Source organism: Trachemys scripta, chromosome 3 (genome assembly GCF_013100865.1).
Source record: "Trachemys scripta elegans isolate TJP31775 chromosome 3, CAS_Tse_1.0, whole genome shotgun sequence".
NCBI classification, from domain to species: Eukaryota; Metazoa; Chordata; order Testudines; family Emydidae; genus Trachemys; species Trachemys scripta.
The window spans coordinates 28,192,904-28,211,954 of record NC_048300.1 but is presented as its reverse complement, the minus strand read 5'-3'; the positions used below and the strand labels follow the sequence as shown (position 1 = coordinate 28,211,954).

Sequence of the window (19,051 nt, the reverse complement as noted above, 5' to 3'; positions counted from 1 at the left end):
GCTTACAAGTAAATGAGAACCAAATTACTATACACAGGGTATAATTCAGGACAGTATTTAGCCCAAAAGCCCTTGTCCACCAGCTGCTGTTTGTGGACGGATCCCTCCCTGACAATAAGGCTTCTTGGAGGCTGTGAAGGGGTTCACCTGCATGGAGCAGCTTGCAGATTTGAGGCCTAAATGTATATCTTTAATCAGACTGATAAAACATTTCCTTAGTTGCAAATGCCTTCTCACAGATGAAAAAAAATGAATCACACTTCATAAAATATACCAGAACTGTAGACACCACACATTAGCTGATATGGAGAATGTTACTGACATTTGTTTTTTTTGTTTTTTTTGTTAAGAAACCAGCATTATTTCACTGGTTAGCAGATAAAAGTAAATCAGTACTGGGAGTCCACCCACAGCCATTATGCCATTGCATGGTGGACTGCTCATTATAGTACTTCAGTACTAAAGCACTCCTCTGCTTTTATCTTGCTGAGCATCTGTTTCCATTATTTACAGTTTCTGTTGCTATACATTGCCAAAAGCATTAAAAAAGAGTGTGTACACGTTTAAACCTTTCCATTTGAAACAGATTATTCTTTTATAGTAAAATATCTGGAAGGCATAAATACACAAATTGAAATGCCACTTTTAGACGTAGCTGAAAGTCTAAAGCTTGCTTTGGCCAAGGGCTACTTCTTTTGCTGTGCTGCTGACATGGAACAGATTTTTATCTTCTAAATGCCATTTTCTATCAGTATGGGTGCCTTTGGCTTTTTACTTTGCAAGGTCTTGTCCAAGTAATGACCTCTCTTTTGTTGTTTCAGTTGGCTTGTGTGTAATCATGCATAACTCTTGGAGAATGAGCTGACACAGTTTAGGACAGATGTAGTGATTGTGACAAAGCACCTGTATGGTCCAGTACATTGGGGAATAATGGTAGCTAACTCACTAGTATTAACATGCATCATGAAAGAAAATAGAATCGACATTTATCATTTTCCCAATTGCATCCACTTTATCCTATTCCCTGTTAGCTAGGGTTGATGTTGATTATTTTGGATTTCTTTTGATTTTTATGTCACTAATCATGTAATGATAGGGTAATTACCGTATGCTTTATGTGTCTGCACTAATGTTCACAGAACCCTGTGTTGCTTCCAAACATAGTTTACTAGACCAGTTCAACTGTAGTAGCTTTATTTAATACAACTGAGCACCAAATTCTGTTCTCACTTACAAACTGTGCAATCCGAGAGCGCAATTTTTGCCATAGGGGATTAATTTTTCCATTTGAAATTATTTTATGTTATGATCCAGAAATAATATATATATTTCTGGATCATATATATATATATATATATACACACATACACGTATGCAACTTTTAATATTTTTTTCACTGATCATAATACAGTTTAACAATATGAGCAATAACCCTCTAACAATTATGTCATATTCTGTCCTTAGCACTTGTAATACAGTTAAACTTAATTAGGAGACTTGTGTGCAGTTAATAAGATCTTTCTTACTTACTGATGACTTCTACTTGAATATGAGATAATCGAGGAGACACTGATTAATGGGAACATAAAATAAGAGTTGAACACCATGTTTCTCGTTTGCTATTGTTCATTTATATAATGTGAGTATTATTTCTACCAAGTGATGTTCTGTATAACAGCTCTCTGCCAATGTGAAATGAGATTGCTACCCGGGTGACGTCCCATTGTCATGTTTGGTGGTTACTATCTCAATCCTAGCTAATTTTAAGGACAATAGGTTTGAAATAGCCTTTGAAGACAAGGATGATGTTATTCTTTGCTTTTCAGCCATTGAAAAACTGAATAAGAAACAGTCTGTAGTTGACTTCTGGATAAAGTCCTATAGGAAGGGCAACCTTCTATGGTGTGACATTATGATTTAGAAACAGTCCAGAGTCCTAATACCTTAGAGAACTGCAAAATGTCACTCAGAGGATGATGTGGGGCATGGTACTATACTTGTAACAATTCATTTTTTATACTTTAATCTTGCTCCTTAATGATTCCTATCAATTTTGCTGCTTATTTTAGCACCAGCCATACAACATTATCTTCTTAAATGCTGCACAGTCAGTACAAAGGATCTTTTTAAAAAGCTTGATAACATAATATGACCTTTAATTTATCAGACTAGGCCCTGTGTTTTCTTCTCTCATTGTTGCTTTTCATCATCTTTCGCTTGCTTTTGATATAATACAGCAACCTCTGAAAACTAGGGTTCAAGCACTAGACAAAAGAAGACATCACATTAATTGATGAAACATGACTCAGGAAGAGCACACTGTTACTTTAATCACTAATTAATCCAGTGGAAAAATATCAAAATCAAAACACACACCAGAAGGTGGCTGGTTTGAGCCAAAGATGCTGGCACACCTCATAGCAATGTACCAAAAGGTTAATAAGAGTTTGCAGTGATGACATTTGAAATGTTTAAAAATATGGTCTAAGCTGACGGCCCACTTCATAAGCAAGCATGAAGCAAAGAGCCTGTAGGTGAACATAGGAAGTTAAAGTACTATTTGTAGGGTCAGTGGTGGTAATATGGAATTGCAACCAAGTGACAAATCTCATTGTTTCGGTATGTCCAGGGCCGGCTCCAGGCACCAGCCCACCAAGCTTGTGCTTGGGGCGGCACCTGGAGGGGGGCGGCGCGGTGCTCCGGCTCCGGCCGCCGGGGAGAGCGGGGCCACGGCCGGGGCTCGCCGCCCTCCCCTCGGCGCTCTGGCCGCCGGGGAGAGCGGAGCCCCAGGCGGGCTCGCCGCCCTCCCCCCAGCGCTCTGGCCGCCGGGGACAGCAGAGCCGCGGTGGGCTCGCCGCCTTCCCCCCGGCATTCTGGCCGCCGGGGACAGTGGAGCCGCGGCGGGCTTGCTGCCTTCCCCCCGGCGCTCTGGCCGCCGGGGCGAGCGGAGCCCCAGCCGAGGCTCGCTGCCGGGCCCCCCGGGGCTCCGGCTGCCCTCCCCTGCCGTGCTGGGGTGGGGAGGGGGAGCGGCCAGAGGCTTTTTTGCCTGGGGCGGCAAAAAAGCCAGAGCCGGCCCTGGGTATGTCAAATAACTGGGCACATTTTCAACCCAATCTGATTCTTTTGCTGAGTAGTGTTGTGTTGTAGTGTTTTATGCTGCCAAAAAGCCATTGTATTCCAGCCCAGAGGTGGCTGTATTTCACTATGGTGGGTGAAGTAATTTCTGTTTAGGAATCTATTGTTCTTTATCGAGGATTTGGGGATGCTTTAGGGTGAAAAGGACTGTAGAAATCTGTGATACTCTGATAGGAAATTGGTAAAATCAAGGGTGGTACTGCTTTTGGTTTTGCAAAATCCTAATTGATCAGGTTTTGGTTTTGCAATATCATGACTGTTTGGGCACAGAATTCTATTTTACCTGAATTGCTTCCTAAATGTCTCAGGGAAGGAAGGCATTTGGATAAATGGAAAGGATTTAGACAGCCTCTTTATTAAAATGCTATACTCTTGAGGGTAAAGCACCAAAAAGAGCAAATTCTGAGCACTCCTTGCCCGGAACATGCAACTAAAGCACTGGTCAGAGGTTAGCACTGGTGATACATTCCTATGTTTTCACAAATCATAGGGAATTATGGCAATAAATAAGAAAATGGAGGGGAAACATCCTTCAGTATCTTATTTTCTAGGTGTGTTTTTAATTTGAAATATCTGATAGACACCATAGTGTCTATAGTGCATCCTATCTGGCTATTCAGCATCAATGCATGTGGCTCTCTTTATTAAATTGTTCCATTGAACGGGTCTGTATGGCATGATCATGGGGTTTGAGAGCTCATGCTAATGAATTCAGAATGAAGACTGTGGTCTATCTGATATGTATTGTTTTTTTTTTAACATATTTTATTTGTTTGTTTAGGGCCCCATCTATAGCCACATACTGGTGTTTTATTTTATTCCACCTATTTACTTAGGGCCAGATTCTGACATTTTTACTCATACTGAATAGCCCTCTACTAGATGAGTGGTTCCATTAGCTTCAGTGGGACTACTTGCGGAGAAAGATACTATCCTAGGTGAGCAAGCATTGTAGAATTTGAACCTTATTTATTTGATGCACTTGCTTTAACTAACTTTAGAGCTGCTTCTCCCTTGAATTGTCTCGGCTGGCTGATTGACAGGTCTGTTCAAGATGACCGACGGGAAGAAACATTATATCCTAGAGACTTGCATCTGCTTTCCCTTAAGCATTGGAGAAGAAGGAAACTTATCTCTTGGATACATAGCTTTCAGTGCCTGAGGGCAGACAGGGACCTGACAGTTTCAGGAAGACACTACATTAACTTTAGGAAGCTATGGGGCTAGCTGAGGATATTAATTAGACTTCCCCTAATGTTGTGCGCAATCATGCAATTGCATTGGAAGAATCAGGTGAGTGGAATAACTAAAGCATGTCCCGTGCTAAAGGACCCAATCCTGCAAACATTTACACAGATGAGTAACTTTGCTTACTAGGTCAGACTCATTGACTTCACTAAATTAGGCTCAAAGAGGATAATTAAATTTTCATCTGAATCCTAGTAAGACTTTACAGAATTTCCATGAGCTGGCTGCTTGCAATGCACTGTGTTCTGAATATATCTTACAGCAAGTACCCAATTTGCATTATTATAATAACATTGAATGCATAAATATATGGTTTTTTTTTCAAGTCTTGTAATATTGCACCTGCTCTGTTGTCCGCAGAGTCGGATGTAAGTGCAGTGTTACCATGTGAGTTAATGTGACCGCCAGTGTTACAATTTCAGATTCAAACCACATAGTTAGACACTTGTGCCTGCAATTGATAGTGCTTGCAATATCACACCTTCTTTTGTTTGTGGGAGTCAAATTACAGATGCACAATGAATTGTGAATGTGAATTTTATTGCAGATCAGGTAGCTAGAGGTTTAAAATTTATCCTTTGAATCCTCAGTTGATTGTAGCCATGATGGCAAAATTAGTAGCTGGATTTAAACACCTTTGAAAATCTAACCCATATTTTATTAATCAGGATAACTTTAGCACAAGCTATCAGTGACCATCACTAGAGCATGGCCCCTATCCCGTAGGCTAGCCCTGTGACTGTATTGAGCATCTCATAAACTGGGGGCTGAGAGGCTTTTTCAGGAGACTGCCATGGAGCCACCATTAGCCCTTTCTCATGCCCCTCAGCTTTTTTCTGTCAGATTTTCCCTTTTGTGTTAGCTGAACACACAATATCAGTCTCAGCCCTTATTCTCCCAATCATCCCACTGATGTCAGGATGAGCTTTGTCATAAGACCCAGGCCCTTAGCAAGCAAATCAAGGATTTTGTTTTTCCAAAAACAATGATAGGGTTCATAGTTCTCTTTATAATCCCATTTTATTTATTTGCCGAGTAGCTCACTATAATTAATAGGGTGAATTTGTCTGACAAGTAAAAGGCTGTTACAAAGAAACAATATATTCTCTACCCTTTAAGTTGTTCTTCACAGACTCTCAATTTTCAACCTTCTTACTTATTCTCTTTCAAGGATGCTGCTATTTCACATCAATAACTGACACCTTTATTTCAGAAAACAAAATAGAATTACACTTCAGCACTGAAAATATAATAAAACGGGAGGAGATAAAATACACATTAGTGAAGTTCACATAGTCAGCCTGTCCCCACTGACCTATAGATGCAAAGTTATGATTAAGATTTTTTGGATTGCTTCTTCTCAATCTCACCACAAGATTTAGATATGATGGAAAGTTTTGACCTTTGTTGCTCCTCTTTGCTTACCTTGATTCTTTGAAATTACTGTTATTCCCTTGAAGTCTACCTGTTCATATAGAATTAATACACTACAGTGTGACAAAATATTGTGTGTTTGGTAGAAGAATTAAGCCATCTAGAATTCAATCAGACTGGACAATGTCACAATGAAAACTTTGAGTGGTCATTTTTGTCCCCTATTTTTATCAAAGAAGTCTCACCTATATCAGCAAGAAATTTTGTGCTAGATATTCAAAGACCTATCTAAAATTAAAGTTTATGCACATAAATTATTCCCAGTGAATTACTGTTGACAAGCATTTCTTCAGCATTTCTTAATGCTTACGAAGGCTCACAGGTATAAAAACTCAAAGCCAGAATTCTATTTAGAGTATAATAGCATGCAAATAACTTTATTTGGGAATTTTCTTGGTGATTAAATTCAATGTTGTTCAGACAAAACTACAAACAAATGTGTCCGAAATTTTTTAGATTAATGCAACGGGGGAAAACAATGTGTCAGACTGTAACATGTTTCCTATCAGATGGTTAAATTTGTATAGCATTGTTTAGTTCAGGGGGATTTATCCCAGCTCAGACTCTGACCCTAACTGTTCAGCAAGAGACATTTGATAAACAGATTTGTATCCATCACTATTTTTATGCCCGATTTTTATTTTGTTTTTACACTGTTTTCATTTCATCATTTGTAACTGTCTTGATTGATTTCATGGTATCATTTTTTTAAATTTACTATTTGAGTCACCAATATGTGTATTAATTATTTCAGCTCTAAACCTATGCACTCTCCATTAAACTAAAGTTTGATAAATTCCACACCATTTCCCCCTTAGCCCTTTGTTTTGTATTATCTGCTAAGAAACCTTAAACTAATCTAGTGGTGCCAAATCAAAATACATTTGACTATGCACTTTTACTCTTTTGAAAGATGAGTTAAAGTAATCAGCAATAATTTTTATATTTGACCTTTACAAAGCAAATGGTTATTACCCTGCTTTTCATTTGTATTTAGCTCGCAGGGTGCATGGCTGCTGCAGATAGGTTACAGCATAATTTGCAGATCATACAACATGATAATAGGATACACCCACTGTATACTGCAAAGATTTTAAAATGAAATAAGCTTTTAGAAAGCAAGTTAAAAATAAATTAATTGGTATCCACCTTCCATTAAATGATATCCAGTATATGTCTGCCCATATTATAAAATTCCAAACGTTTCTTCATTAAGGCTATTACTCACATTGGGGAACATTTACTCACATAAAGTGTCCCATGGAAATGAATGAGACTGTTTGATGAGTAAAGACCAATCCAACTTCCATGATAGTCTTTGATTTGACTTTATGGGAGGTGAATCTGGTCTTAAGTGTTCACAACCCTCAATTTTGAACAATCTAACCTTTATTACAAGTGATTTGATAGAATATTTTTAAATGTATATACTGTGGGAGGTTTTAAGTGTGGAAGCAAGGGAAAATTCATGGAAATAGGATATAATTTCACTTATTTAGTTAATCAATTGATAAGCCATCTATGAAAGCCATGTAAGCAGCATTCAAAAATGCCAAACATAAGCAAGGATGAAAGAAATCCAGCTAGGTCAGATATATGAGAGAACATCAATCAATACGCCATTACTACGAAAGATGAAAAAAATGGAGATGCAGAAAAACAGACAGACAGACAGAAGAAATTAATCCGCATGCCTTTTTCCACGTATTGCTCACATGAGGCTTCATCAGATATTTCTTGAACATCTGCAACTTCCATTGAAGTCATGGGGAGTTTGGGATATACAAACAATGCAGCTTTAGGCCCAGGATGAAGAGCTGGAATTTTAAAAGGTCACAGCATACAATCAGGAACAAATTCTACTTTTTGAATGTCCACAACAGCATGAATATAAGTTATGAAAGTAAAATGCAATCTTTTGCTCTATAGCATCCTTTCTTTGGAAGCATTTTAAAAGAAAAAAACAGAAGTGTTTTGTACAAAAAGTATTTGAAGTCAGGGGAGAATGCTATGTGGGTGTGTTTTCTTCAAATATCAGAATGTGTATAGAAGTTTACATGGCATAATGAAGAGAAAGTAAAGAAGAAGGTAATTTCTAAAACATGATGCTGTACATTCAGCCACACTGAATGATAACTATGTTAAACTGTACAAAGCAGACAGGAAGCATGGTAAGTCATAGCCTGTTTTACAGAAGAGCAGAATAAATAAACCAAAATTACTCGTTGGAATGGAAACTGATTTTGTTTCCAGGGCTACAGTAAAATCCAATCCTTCACTTTATGAATGTTGCTGGTGATTTCATAGATATTGCTTACCTGAGTAAAGGTTAAGGGACTGGGTGCTTCAATTTGGATAATATTTTTCTTTGATAATTTGCAGTACGATCCTGCCAGGTACTGAGTTTCAATTCAAGGTGTTGCACACCTTGGAGATTAGTGCTTTATATCTACCATTTCAAACACAGGGCTTAATCCTTCTCCTGCTGAAGTCAATAGGAGTTTGCACATATAAATCAATAAGTACAAGTATGGAACATGACCCCAGTTAGGAATGATTGTCTTTCAGTCTTTTGAATTTGCTCACTTCTCAGGTACTTAAACTGATGTGTTTCTATCAATGCATGTGAGACAAAGGTATTGTCAATCTAAACAAAAAGCACTTTATATTGAAGAAAGTATTTGGTTTCACCATTTTCCTAGTAAAATTTTTGTAAAAAAGTATAGAAATTGATCAAATGTTTCTGATATACCTTATATAATGAAAGCATACAGATCAATTATTACAAAAAAATATTCGAGGCAATCCTCAAATTATCTGTAGCAGGCTGGTATATTTCTAATTATTTGGAACCATAGTCTGCTGCAGAGCTCTACGGCAGAGCTCTCACTGAAAACAAAGGGAATTCTCTGCAGAATGGGGACAGGAAAGGTTTGCAAGTTAGAGAAGTTTATACTTCACAGTCTCTCCTTCTGGCTAGCTCTTAGCTTATGAACCTCTGCTAAATGCGTCTAAAGTTTTAAACACCTCGCATTTTGGATACAGGATTATTATAGACAACCACTGAAGTCACTTTTGTCAAAGCCTTAATGTTCCTTAGTAAAATATGTTATCACTGGGCTCTGTTAAAATGTAAAAATAATGGATAACCTTATTTGTTCTCTATCACATATTTGAACTTCTGGAATTTATTTAAATCAAATGAATGAGAATGTATTTTTTTTAATAGAAAATACGTTTTTGTCAGGTATATTTCTATACAGCAGATGTAAGTGTACCATAGATGTTGGTTAAGGCTTGTGTTCTTCTTCTTTAAATGACTAACCTGGAGTAAGAGGTTGGATGTCTTTTGAAAAATAAATCTGTTTCACCTGAACATGTTTAACTAGTTAATAAGAAACATCAAAAAAGACAAAACCCTGAAGTCAATGATCATTTTTTGTAAAGCCATTATATGATGTATAAATTTGTTTTTTGGGTCTGTCTATAACATAAGTTTAATAACCTAGCTCAAATGAAGATTTCTAATTTTCAATTAACATAGGAATAATTTTGTTTGCTAAAATAAAATAAATGAATGAATGAAAAGTCTGAAACATGAAATGTTCTAGGTACCACTTTTTAAAATTCCAAATTTCAAAAAATCATGTGGCAACTGTATAGCTCAAGCTTTAAGTATTAACTTTTAACCTTTGACCTTACAGATTTTAACCAATGAAATGTCTCTTTAAACTTTAAAGGAAACAATGATAACGAGCGCCTGGCGATTGCTAGACAGCGAATTCCATATCGACTTGGTCGAGTAGTTGATGAATGGCTACTCGACAAAGGTAAAAAACATTGATTAAAACTTCAAATAAAAAAATAATTTGAACATAACCAAGTAGTACTTCATTGTAACACTAATAAACATAAAATAAATTTTCAGTAAAACTAAATTAAAAACAAATTTAAAACAGTAAAATGTAGAGAGTAATATTTGCATACCTTGTATAATAATTTCTACACATTTTTAGAAGCTGTTTAATAATCTTACCCTGTTAACTTAAGGTTAAAGGGACTGTTAAATATAATCCACTAACTCAATCTATGAAGGTACTCATAGCAAACATTAACCACAAATTATAAATCATTCATAGATTATATTACATGTTCCAGCATCTAAATTATTAACTAAAAATATATGTAGTTATGATATGTTCATTATGGTCCTGAAAAAAATCTTTGTTTAAACTGTAGGTATCTTAAATAGTGGGCACTATGAATTGCCAATCAAAATGAAGTCCCTTTAACGTTTGCAACCTTCTAAGGGGATTTTGGAACAAACACTAATTAAAACAGAACTTAAAGTTGTGTGCATGCTTATATGAGCAGAAACCAATCTGCTAAAGTAAATATTCTGTTTAATAATAATGGTACTGTTGCTGAGGATTTCTCTGTTTAATGGAATTGTGCCATGATTTCTCCATTGGTATGTGTATCATTCCTGAAGCCGCTTTTACATCTAAAACCTTTTTATTTTAATTGATAGCCTTGCTGAAAGCCAATCAGACATCTTTTTTTGAATTCTTTGTCTCTGAGATACTCAGTATGAACCATGCATTTCTTTTCAGTGTTTATGTCGAAGGAAAATAAACATTCAGATGTGAAAAGGAAACAATTTATACACTTATATATAGATATATGACAGATATCTGAATTACTGCATTAGAACATACTCATTAAAATTAGACTTCACTTGACTTAGTAAAAGGTTTGCATACACACACACACACACACACACACACACAAACCAGTGTGTGTGTGTGTGTGTGTGTGTGTGTGTGTGTGTATATATATATATGTGTCTATATACACACAGTTACTTAAAATGCTATAGTGCAGGTGTTATATTGGTGTGGAAAATCCTTGAAATGTTGACAATCTTGGTGGATGGTGGAAAGTAGTTTTAAGGAATTAGAAATTTTGCATTCTTGACACACACACACATACACAAAGGCAAAATGTAGGTAAAAGGGAAGACAATCTCAGTCTTATTTGCAATACTAAACAAATTTATAAATATACTTGATTGGCCTTTTAGCAAAAAACAAAACATAAATTAAGAAATTACAAATATTTCTCAATAGTTATGCATTTCATGGACACTTCATTAAAAAAGCAATGAATTATGAGTCTAAATTACTCTCTTATAGTTTATTGCTCTCATTATTCACCCCATGCAAATTTGTTAATCATCCTCTTAGAGTATAGAGTTCACAATCAACATTTTTGCATGTATGTAATATTATCTTTACAGGGCGTCAGCTTACAATCTTCAATAGCCAAGCAACCATAAAAATTGGAGGCAAGGAACAGGGTCATCCATTCCAAGGCCAGCTCTCTGGTCTTTACTACAATGGCTTGAAAGTTCTGAATATGGCAGCTGAAAATGATGCTAACATCGTGATAGAAGGAAATGTGAGACTTGTTGGTGAAGTGCCTTCTTCTATGACAACTGAATCAACAGCCACAGCAATGCAGTCTGAGATGTCCACGTCAGTTATGGAAACTACCACCACTTTGGCCACGAGCACTGTCAGAAGAGGAAAGACCCCTACAAAAGAACCTATTGGTCAGGTTAGTCAACCTTTATATACTTTCCAAATATTTTCCCTTCTTTGTACGTCTGGACTTTCCAAAATTGCGTTTGCTCTAGCGATACAATTGTTATTTTTAAACAGCACTTTTTCCTTTGGTAGGTAATACTGATGGACTTCAGCAAAGAAGTGTGGGTTTTAAAGAGGTAGTTGAAATGAAATAGTGTGGCTAGTTGGTCCCTGGGATATAGTAGGGAGTTCTAAGCTGAAGGAACAACATGAAAGAAAGTATGAAGATGAGAGTAGGAGATGGTGGGAAAGAGGGCATTAAGATTCTAGAGTTTCCTTTCAAAGATAACAGTATGATGCACTTTCTTAAAGGGCACGATGCATCCTGACAGGTATTAACTTCAAGGAGAGTTGAGAGCTCTTTGCATCTCCAAGACTGAAGCTCCAAGTCAGAGAATGTTATTTACTGTTTGCTGAGGTTATTTGCATCTTGTCAATTTAGTGATACATTTAGTAGCTTTCAGGTTTTGGCAGGATCTCTTTCTGTTGTGTGGGAAAAATTGATTATCTGAAAAAAAAGGGGGGAGGAGTGAGTTCATCAAGCACTTTAATCATCTGCTTTGCACATATCTTGTGTCACAATATTCAAACTCTGTGCTTTAGAAAAATATAATTTAACGGGACATTTCTTTAGCAGATAAAACTCTTTTGCATTTGTCATATTCTGCTTGTAACTGCCTAAAAAAAGATTTACATTGCCAAAAGGTTGTCATACTGTTCGTTTGATTCAGATGATCACTAACTGGTTTTCACGATGTGCCTCTAAACCATAACTCTTAGGCTGCTGAGGTCCATATGTGGGACAAAGTGTAAGAGAAAGTCACAAGTTGTTGTGGGAGCAAGAACTTGGAATGCTATGTGGATGGTTATATAACCAAGGAAACAGAAGGATCTAATGGTTAGAGTAGGGAATTTGAAGAAAAGCTGCCTGTGTTCTGTTTTAAACTGCCATTTACTGTGTGACCTTGGACAAGTCTCTTAACCTTCTGCTCCTCCGTTTCTTCATCTGTAAAACTGGAATAATAGTTCTTCAAACACATAAGGCACTTAGAGACATTTGGCACTATAGAAGTAAAAATAATGGTAATAATAATTATTGTTATCTTGATAAATCAAGCCCAAAATTTAGGTTAAAAATCACTTTTGATGCAACTTATCTGTGTGTATCTTTATATATATACAGATTACAGCTACCAAGCGATTAACAGTGTGATTAATCACGATTAATTTTTTAAAACATAATAGAATACCATCTATTTCAATAGTTTTGGATATTTTCTAAATTTTCCACTATATTGATTTCAATTATAACACAGGATACAAAGTGTACAGTGCTCACTTTATATTTATTTTGTATTACAAGTATTTGCACTGTAAAAAAAAAAGTAGTAGTATTTTTCAATTCACCTAATACAAGTACAGTAATGCAATCTCTTTATCATGAAAGTTGAACTTACAAATGTAGAATTATGTACAAAAAAAAACTACATTCAAAATTAAAACAATGTAATTTTTTAGAGCCTGCAAGTCTTACTTCTTGTTCAGCCAATCACTCAGACAAACAAATTTGTTTACATTTGCAGGAGATAATGCTGCCCGCTTCTTGTTTATAATGTCACCTGAAACTAAGAATAGGCGTTCTCATGGCACTCTTGTAGCCGGCGTCACAAGATATTTTTGTGCCAGATGCACTAAAGATTCATATGTCCCTTCAGTCTTCAACCACCATTCCAGGGACATGCGTCCATGCTGATGATGAGTTCTGCTCTATTACAATCCAAAGCAGTGCAACCGATGCATGTTCATTTTCATTATCTGAATCAGATGCCACCAGCAGAACGTTGATTTTCTTTTTTGGTGGTTCGGGTTTTGTAGTTTCCGCATCGGAGTGTTGCTGTTTTAAAACTTCTGAAAGCAAGCTCCACACTTCATCTCTCTCAGATTTTGGAAGACACTTCAGATTCTTAAACCTTTGGTCGAGTGCTGTAGCTATCTTTGGAAATCTAACATTGGTACCTTCTTTGTGTTTTATCAAATCTGCAGTGAAAATGTTCTTAAAATAAACATGAGCTGGGTCATCATCCGAGACTGCTATAATATGAACTATATGGAAGAAATGTGGGCAAAACAGAGCAGGGGACATACAATCCTTCCCCAAGGAGTTCAGTTAATTAACGCTTATTTTTTTAATGAGCATCATCAGCATGGAAGCATGTCCTCTGGAATGGTGGCTGAAGCATGAAGAGGCATACGAATCTTTAGATATATCTGGCACGTAAATACCTTGCAATCCCGGCTACAAAAGTACAAAAGTGACACTGTAAATAAGAAGAGGGCAGCATTATCTCCTGTAAAGGTAAACAAACTTGCTTGTCTTAGCGTTTGGCTGAACAAGAAGTAGGACTGAGAGGACTTGTAGGCTCTGAAGTTTTACTTTGTTTTGTTTTTGAGTACAGTCATGTAACAAAAAAAAAATCTATATTTGTAAGTTGCACTTTCACGACAAAGAGATTACACTACAGTACTTTTGTCAAGGCTGAATCCCCACTCTGTCACTCTGAGTGCAGAAGTGGGGGCCCGCAAGGATTTTAAAAATTAATACTTGCCACTCCCGGCTTATATTACATTCCCAGGGTTACAGTTTTTTTCTGCCCTTGGCTTGGTAAATGCTGCCACACCAAATGCAAAAAAAAAAAAAAAAATCCTTTGAACCCAGGAAGGAGCACTTGGGAATTCCTCCCTGTGGGGTACCCTCAAGCCCTTTCACACATACACATCCGGGAAAAGCTGAGAAAGAAAACAAAGGAAATTAGTTGTGGCTATCAGCTAATCAAACAACATGCACAAACCTCTTAGGACACTAAAAATCCAATCCTGTTCTTAAAAAAGGTAAATTTTATTAAAAATAAAAAGGGAAAAAATACATCTGGAACTTAGGCTTTTTGCTAGATCTTAAAAGAAACAATTACAAAATTTAAGCACCCAAAACAGCTTTCTTGGGGGTTCAGCTTAAAGGTTACAAGCAAACAAAAGCATCTGGGGTTAGCACAGAGGAGACCCACAAGCCAAAATAAAGAAAATAAACCTGAATACGTCTAGCTAAACATTCTGATCTACTTACACATTTGGAGTTCAGATAAGTAGTTCTAGGCCTGATCTGATGATTTATGATCATACCTGTCTTAAGCTGCTTTCAGCATTGCTGCCCTGACCCTCCAGCCCAGAGAACAACAGACAAAGGGAAAGTTTCTTTCCCCATTTTAAAAAGTTTTAGCCTTCCCATTGGCTCTTTTGGTCAGGTGCGCACTTTTTTTTCCCCTTACCTGGGAGACTTTTAACCCTTTACAGGTAAACCAAGTAAAGAACAGCTACCGACAGCAAACTGGCTGGATGGGTGTCCATCAAAGGGAGCTATCCCCCCACTTTATTTATCACAACTTGTATAAGGTGAATTGAAAAATACTATTTCTTTTGTTTATCATTTTTACAGTGCAAATATTTTTAAGCAAAAATAATATACACTTTGATTTCAGTTACAACACAGAATACAATTGTAGCAGTTCCTGCTCCTGGCCCCTCCACAAACGCAGTCAGAGACCAACTGAAGTGCAGCACCCGTGTCCTTTTATTGTTTGTGTCCTTCCCACCACCTACTATTTACAAGTATTTACAGAGACCAACACTCCTGGAGACTACTAGCTTCCCAGCCAGCAGGGATCTAGAGCCCACACTCCTCCGTTTCCTGTCTCCTCCTGCTTCCTGTCTCTTAGCCAACTTTATAGGGCAGGCTGGCTACCCAGGCCTGCAGGTGGATCCACTCTGGTAATTAGGGCGTGGCCCTTCAGCCAATCCAATTAATACCCTTCTTCCTCTGGAACCGGGCTAACTGGGGCCTGGCTTGCTTCTCCTATGTATATGAAAATGTAGAAAAACATCCAAAATATTAAATACATTTCAATTAGTATTCTAGTATTTAACAGTGCAATTAAAACTGTGATTAATCACAATTAATTTTTTAATCGTGATTAATTTTTTGAGTTGATCGCGTGAGTTAACTGTGATTAATCGACAGTCCTAATATACTACAAGTTTATTTATTTATAATAGCAATGCATATGAATCTGAAAGCAAAATTCACTAAAAACTGACAAGAAACACAATGGAAACAGATTGTTCTCATTGCCATGGCTCAGAGAAATGCAAAAAGTCACTATACATAATAAAGCATAAATTAGATTTTATTTTTGTTTGTTTGTTTCAGTAATCTAAGATTGTTAATAACAATACAGGAAATGAATTTTTAATTAATATCACCTTTGGAAGAAATGGGCCTGTATGCTTTCATCTCCCATTGATGTCAGTGAAAGTTGAAGACATCTCGTAGCTTGCAGAAAACCTGCATTTAATAGGTGTTTCCTTTGTTTATTATCCTCTCTTATGCTTTGTTTCTCTTCTGTATATAAACATAGTCATTGTCTCTCCAAAAATGTCAAACATAAATATTTGATTTTTAAACGAGCATTGTATAATGCACAAGAAGGAAAGTTACCTTTCGATCATTAAATTAATTAGATTATCTAAGAAAATAGGCAACTAGACAGTACTTGCTAATGAAAGAAGATTACATTATTTATTACAAGCTAGTGCATGTTTGAAGACAAAAATGAGCTGATAGAAGTAAATGATCAAATCAATTAAGGGTTATTTGCTTTATTTGCAGGGATATTAATTCAATTAAAGATTACAATATCCATTTTTAAAAGGATATTTTAAATATTTATATAAATGTTTTAATTCAATAATTCTAGAAAGAAGACTGTTCAAATTGGTATAGCATGCACTTTCTATCCCACCTCTAATTGCTGCAATATATGCTGTAACAAGACGGAGACGACACTTCCATGAAATGTGTATTTCATGTTGTGATGTGCATGATTCCAGGAATAATGAGGTCTGAGTGTCTTAAAAAAAAAAACATTTTGTCTCAGAGTCTACTCTAAATGGGAGTTTTGCATGTTTAAGGGATATATCAAGTGGTAGCAGGTAGCATTGGATGTTTTAATGATGACATATCTCAAATATTATTAATTTATAAATTTGGATTTTCAGAGGTAAGTAAGGTGCCCAAATCCTATTGAAAGTCATTGGGAGTTGGGTGCTTAATTCCTCTCCATTGAAAATTCACCCCACTCCCAATATTACAACAACATCTATAGGCCATAACCATTGTACTGCTCAAATACATAGTAAATGATAGATCCTGCCTCAAAGAGCTTACAGTGTAAAAGAAAAGATGTAACAGGTGGGTGAAGCAAACAAGGGGTCACAGGTATGAGTGGGAAGATGCAGTAACTACAATGGCAGAATATTTTAGCATAGACTTTGTGCGTAGTTGATAGGTATAATAAGTCAATCACTAACAGCAATTATAGTAATCACAACTCACAAAATGCCTAGCTGGTTTCAGATGTCATACCAGAATTCTACATTTCACATTTCTCTCTGAGTATGAAGAGATTTAAAACCTGATCCTGAAGCAGAACTCCCACTAAGTTCAATGAAGATCAGTACTAACTACTCTGAGTCTTCAAAAATCATGAGTCAGATGCTAAAAAATCATGAGATTGTCCTAAAATATCATGCCTTTTTTTAAAATAACACATTGTGGTTTTTTTTTTCTTATTTGCCTCTTGCTTTCTGAGTCTTTAACGGTCACATTTTCCAGCTTTTCCTTCCAATCATGAAGGAAATAAATAAAAAAATATAATGAGAATGAAAACATTACTCCAATGATTGTATCACATGATATAACTCCAGCAGCTAAGGCATTAAGCACAATATTTTAAATTGCAAGATCCTCAATAAAATTGCAAAATTTGGCAATACAGAAAAGGTTTCAATTGGACTTTAAGTATGAGTTTTGCCTGAATAAGGATCACAAGATCAGACCTTTAATACTTCCATGATTGTCTTCTGTGTGGTTGTGTGAACCTACACATTAACTGGAAAATCCCAAGCTAAGTAAACAAAAGTCAAAACTAACACGCTCACTTCTGACCCTCTTCTACGTACGTGATTGCAGCAGCCAGTTTTTAAGCCCCAACCATAGCAGCCCTGCTGTCATCTGCTGTAAACTGCTTCTGGCACACAAAGAACGGTTGTTTTTATTTTTCCATCCATTCCAGTTTTGTTTTCCTCAAACAAAGTGGGCTTTCACCAATAATGCTGATCCATTTATACAGCAATTGCAATATACCTTAAGGTGATTGCATGTTTTGGAACAATAGACATAGATTTTTGGTCAAGCAGAATTAAATTGGTTTCATTTTAAATTGATTAGCTGAAATTTGGTCAGTGGCTCTGGAGGCATACATCAGGTAAAGTATACAATTCTTTATGTGTATTGGAGCAATACATATAAAGGGTATTCATCAAAGTAGTATAGTGACATGCTTGGCTCTGTACCTTACCATTTAATTAAAATCAAGCATATTTTAAACGATGGGGATGTTTTATGAAAATAGTTTGATTTTAAAACTGAGTAGATCATTTTTACATGGGCTGGTAAATCTTAACGTATTTTATAGTGACACATTTATAAGGAATCAATGTAGTTAGCAAGAGAGGGAGCATTATTCGCCTATCTATTTGAATTAATAATTGAAAATTATCTGTTGGATGGTTTGCATTTTTTTCTCATAAACGTTTTCATGTAGGTGCTCCCTGTCCTCTCTATGTCAGTCTCTCTACATATGACATACCCCAATCAATGACACATTGGCCCCACTAGGTAAAGTTTTTCCCTGTGGTTTGGTAACTCACAGAAGTTCAGCTCCAACAGCTACACACCAGTGTCTAATGAACCCCATAGAGTCTGGTATCCCTGTCATCAGCTCCACCCCTTAGACAAGCTTTGATGGTGACAGAACCCTGGAATTTCAGCTTTTGGGGTTGAATCTTTTTTGTGCTATGGTATATCTCTAAACATTCTGCCTGTGGAGGTGATAGTCATTTGATAAATTGTGGAACCATGTGATAAATCGCAGAGCTTTGTGAGGAACTAATTTATCGTGCACCTTTGATCACCTCCCCTATCTTCTGCCCACTAATTGATCTCCCCTGGGATTTATTGAAGTGTTCTGACTCCCTCAAGAACATTACACAGAAAAATCAACGTGGCAGAGAAATGTTTCTTCCTTTCCACATCCCCATATCCCCTTTCTAAAATGTTACCTGCCCAAGACTGGGCATGGGTGAGATTCCTTTGGCCAGTGACAGCTTTTCTATACCTAAAAATACCATGACTTTAAAGTCCAGTGTCACCTCACCTGGAAGGAACAGAACTGGAAACATTTTTGATCTTTGTGAAGGAGAGATGCCCAATAAACTGAGCAGTCGCAGTTGCAGGGTCAGGAGCTGATGGACTTTTTAAAGTTGTGAGTTGATGTGACATTTCTGTGTATACAAAATCTATTTTAGGGCCATTTTAGAGATTTTTGTGGCATTCATGTACAATGGGCCTTATGTAAACAAAGGCACCTCGCATTACAGATGGAGCAATACAGAAATAGTCTCAATAAAATGTA

The 19,051-nt window shown here is 36.6% G+C and overlaps 1 protein-coding gene across 27 annotated transcripts in view; it reads left to right on the top strand.

Annotated features, from left to right (window-relative positions):
• NRXN1 (neurexin 1) overlaps nt 1–19,051 on the top strand; it is a 1,212,452-nt gene that overhangs the window by 1,046,654 nt on the left and 146,747 nt on the right. For 17 of the 27 annotated variants that reach the window (XM_034764371.1, XM_034764356.1, XM_034764353.1 and 14 more), the window contains 2 exons: nt 9,558–9,647; nt 11,117–11,436. In XM_034764371.1, coding sequence (XP_034620262.1) covers nt 9,558–9,647; nt 11,117–11,436 — 410 coding nt within the window. The remainder of the gene's footprint in view (nt 1–9,557; nt 9,648–11,116; nt 11,437–19,051) is intronic. The other 10 variants (XM_034764365.1, XM_034764364.1, XM_034764372.1 and 7 more) reach the window with 1 other exon arrangement.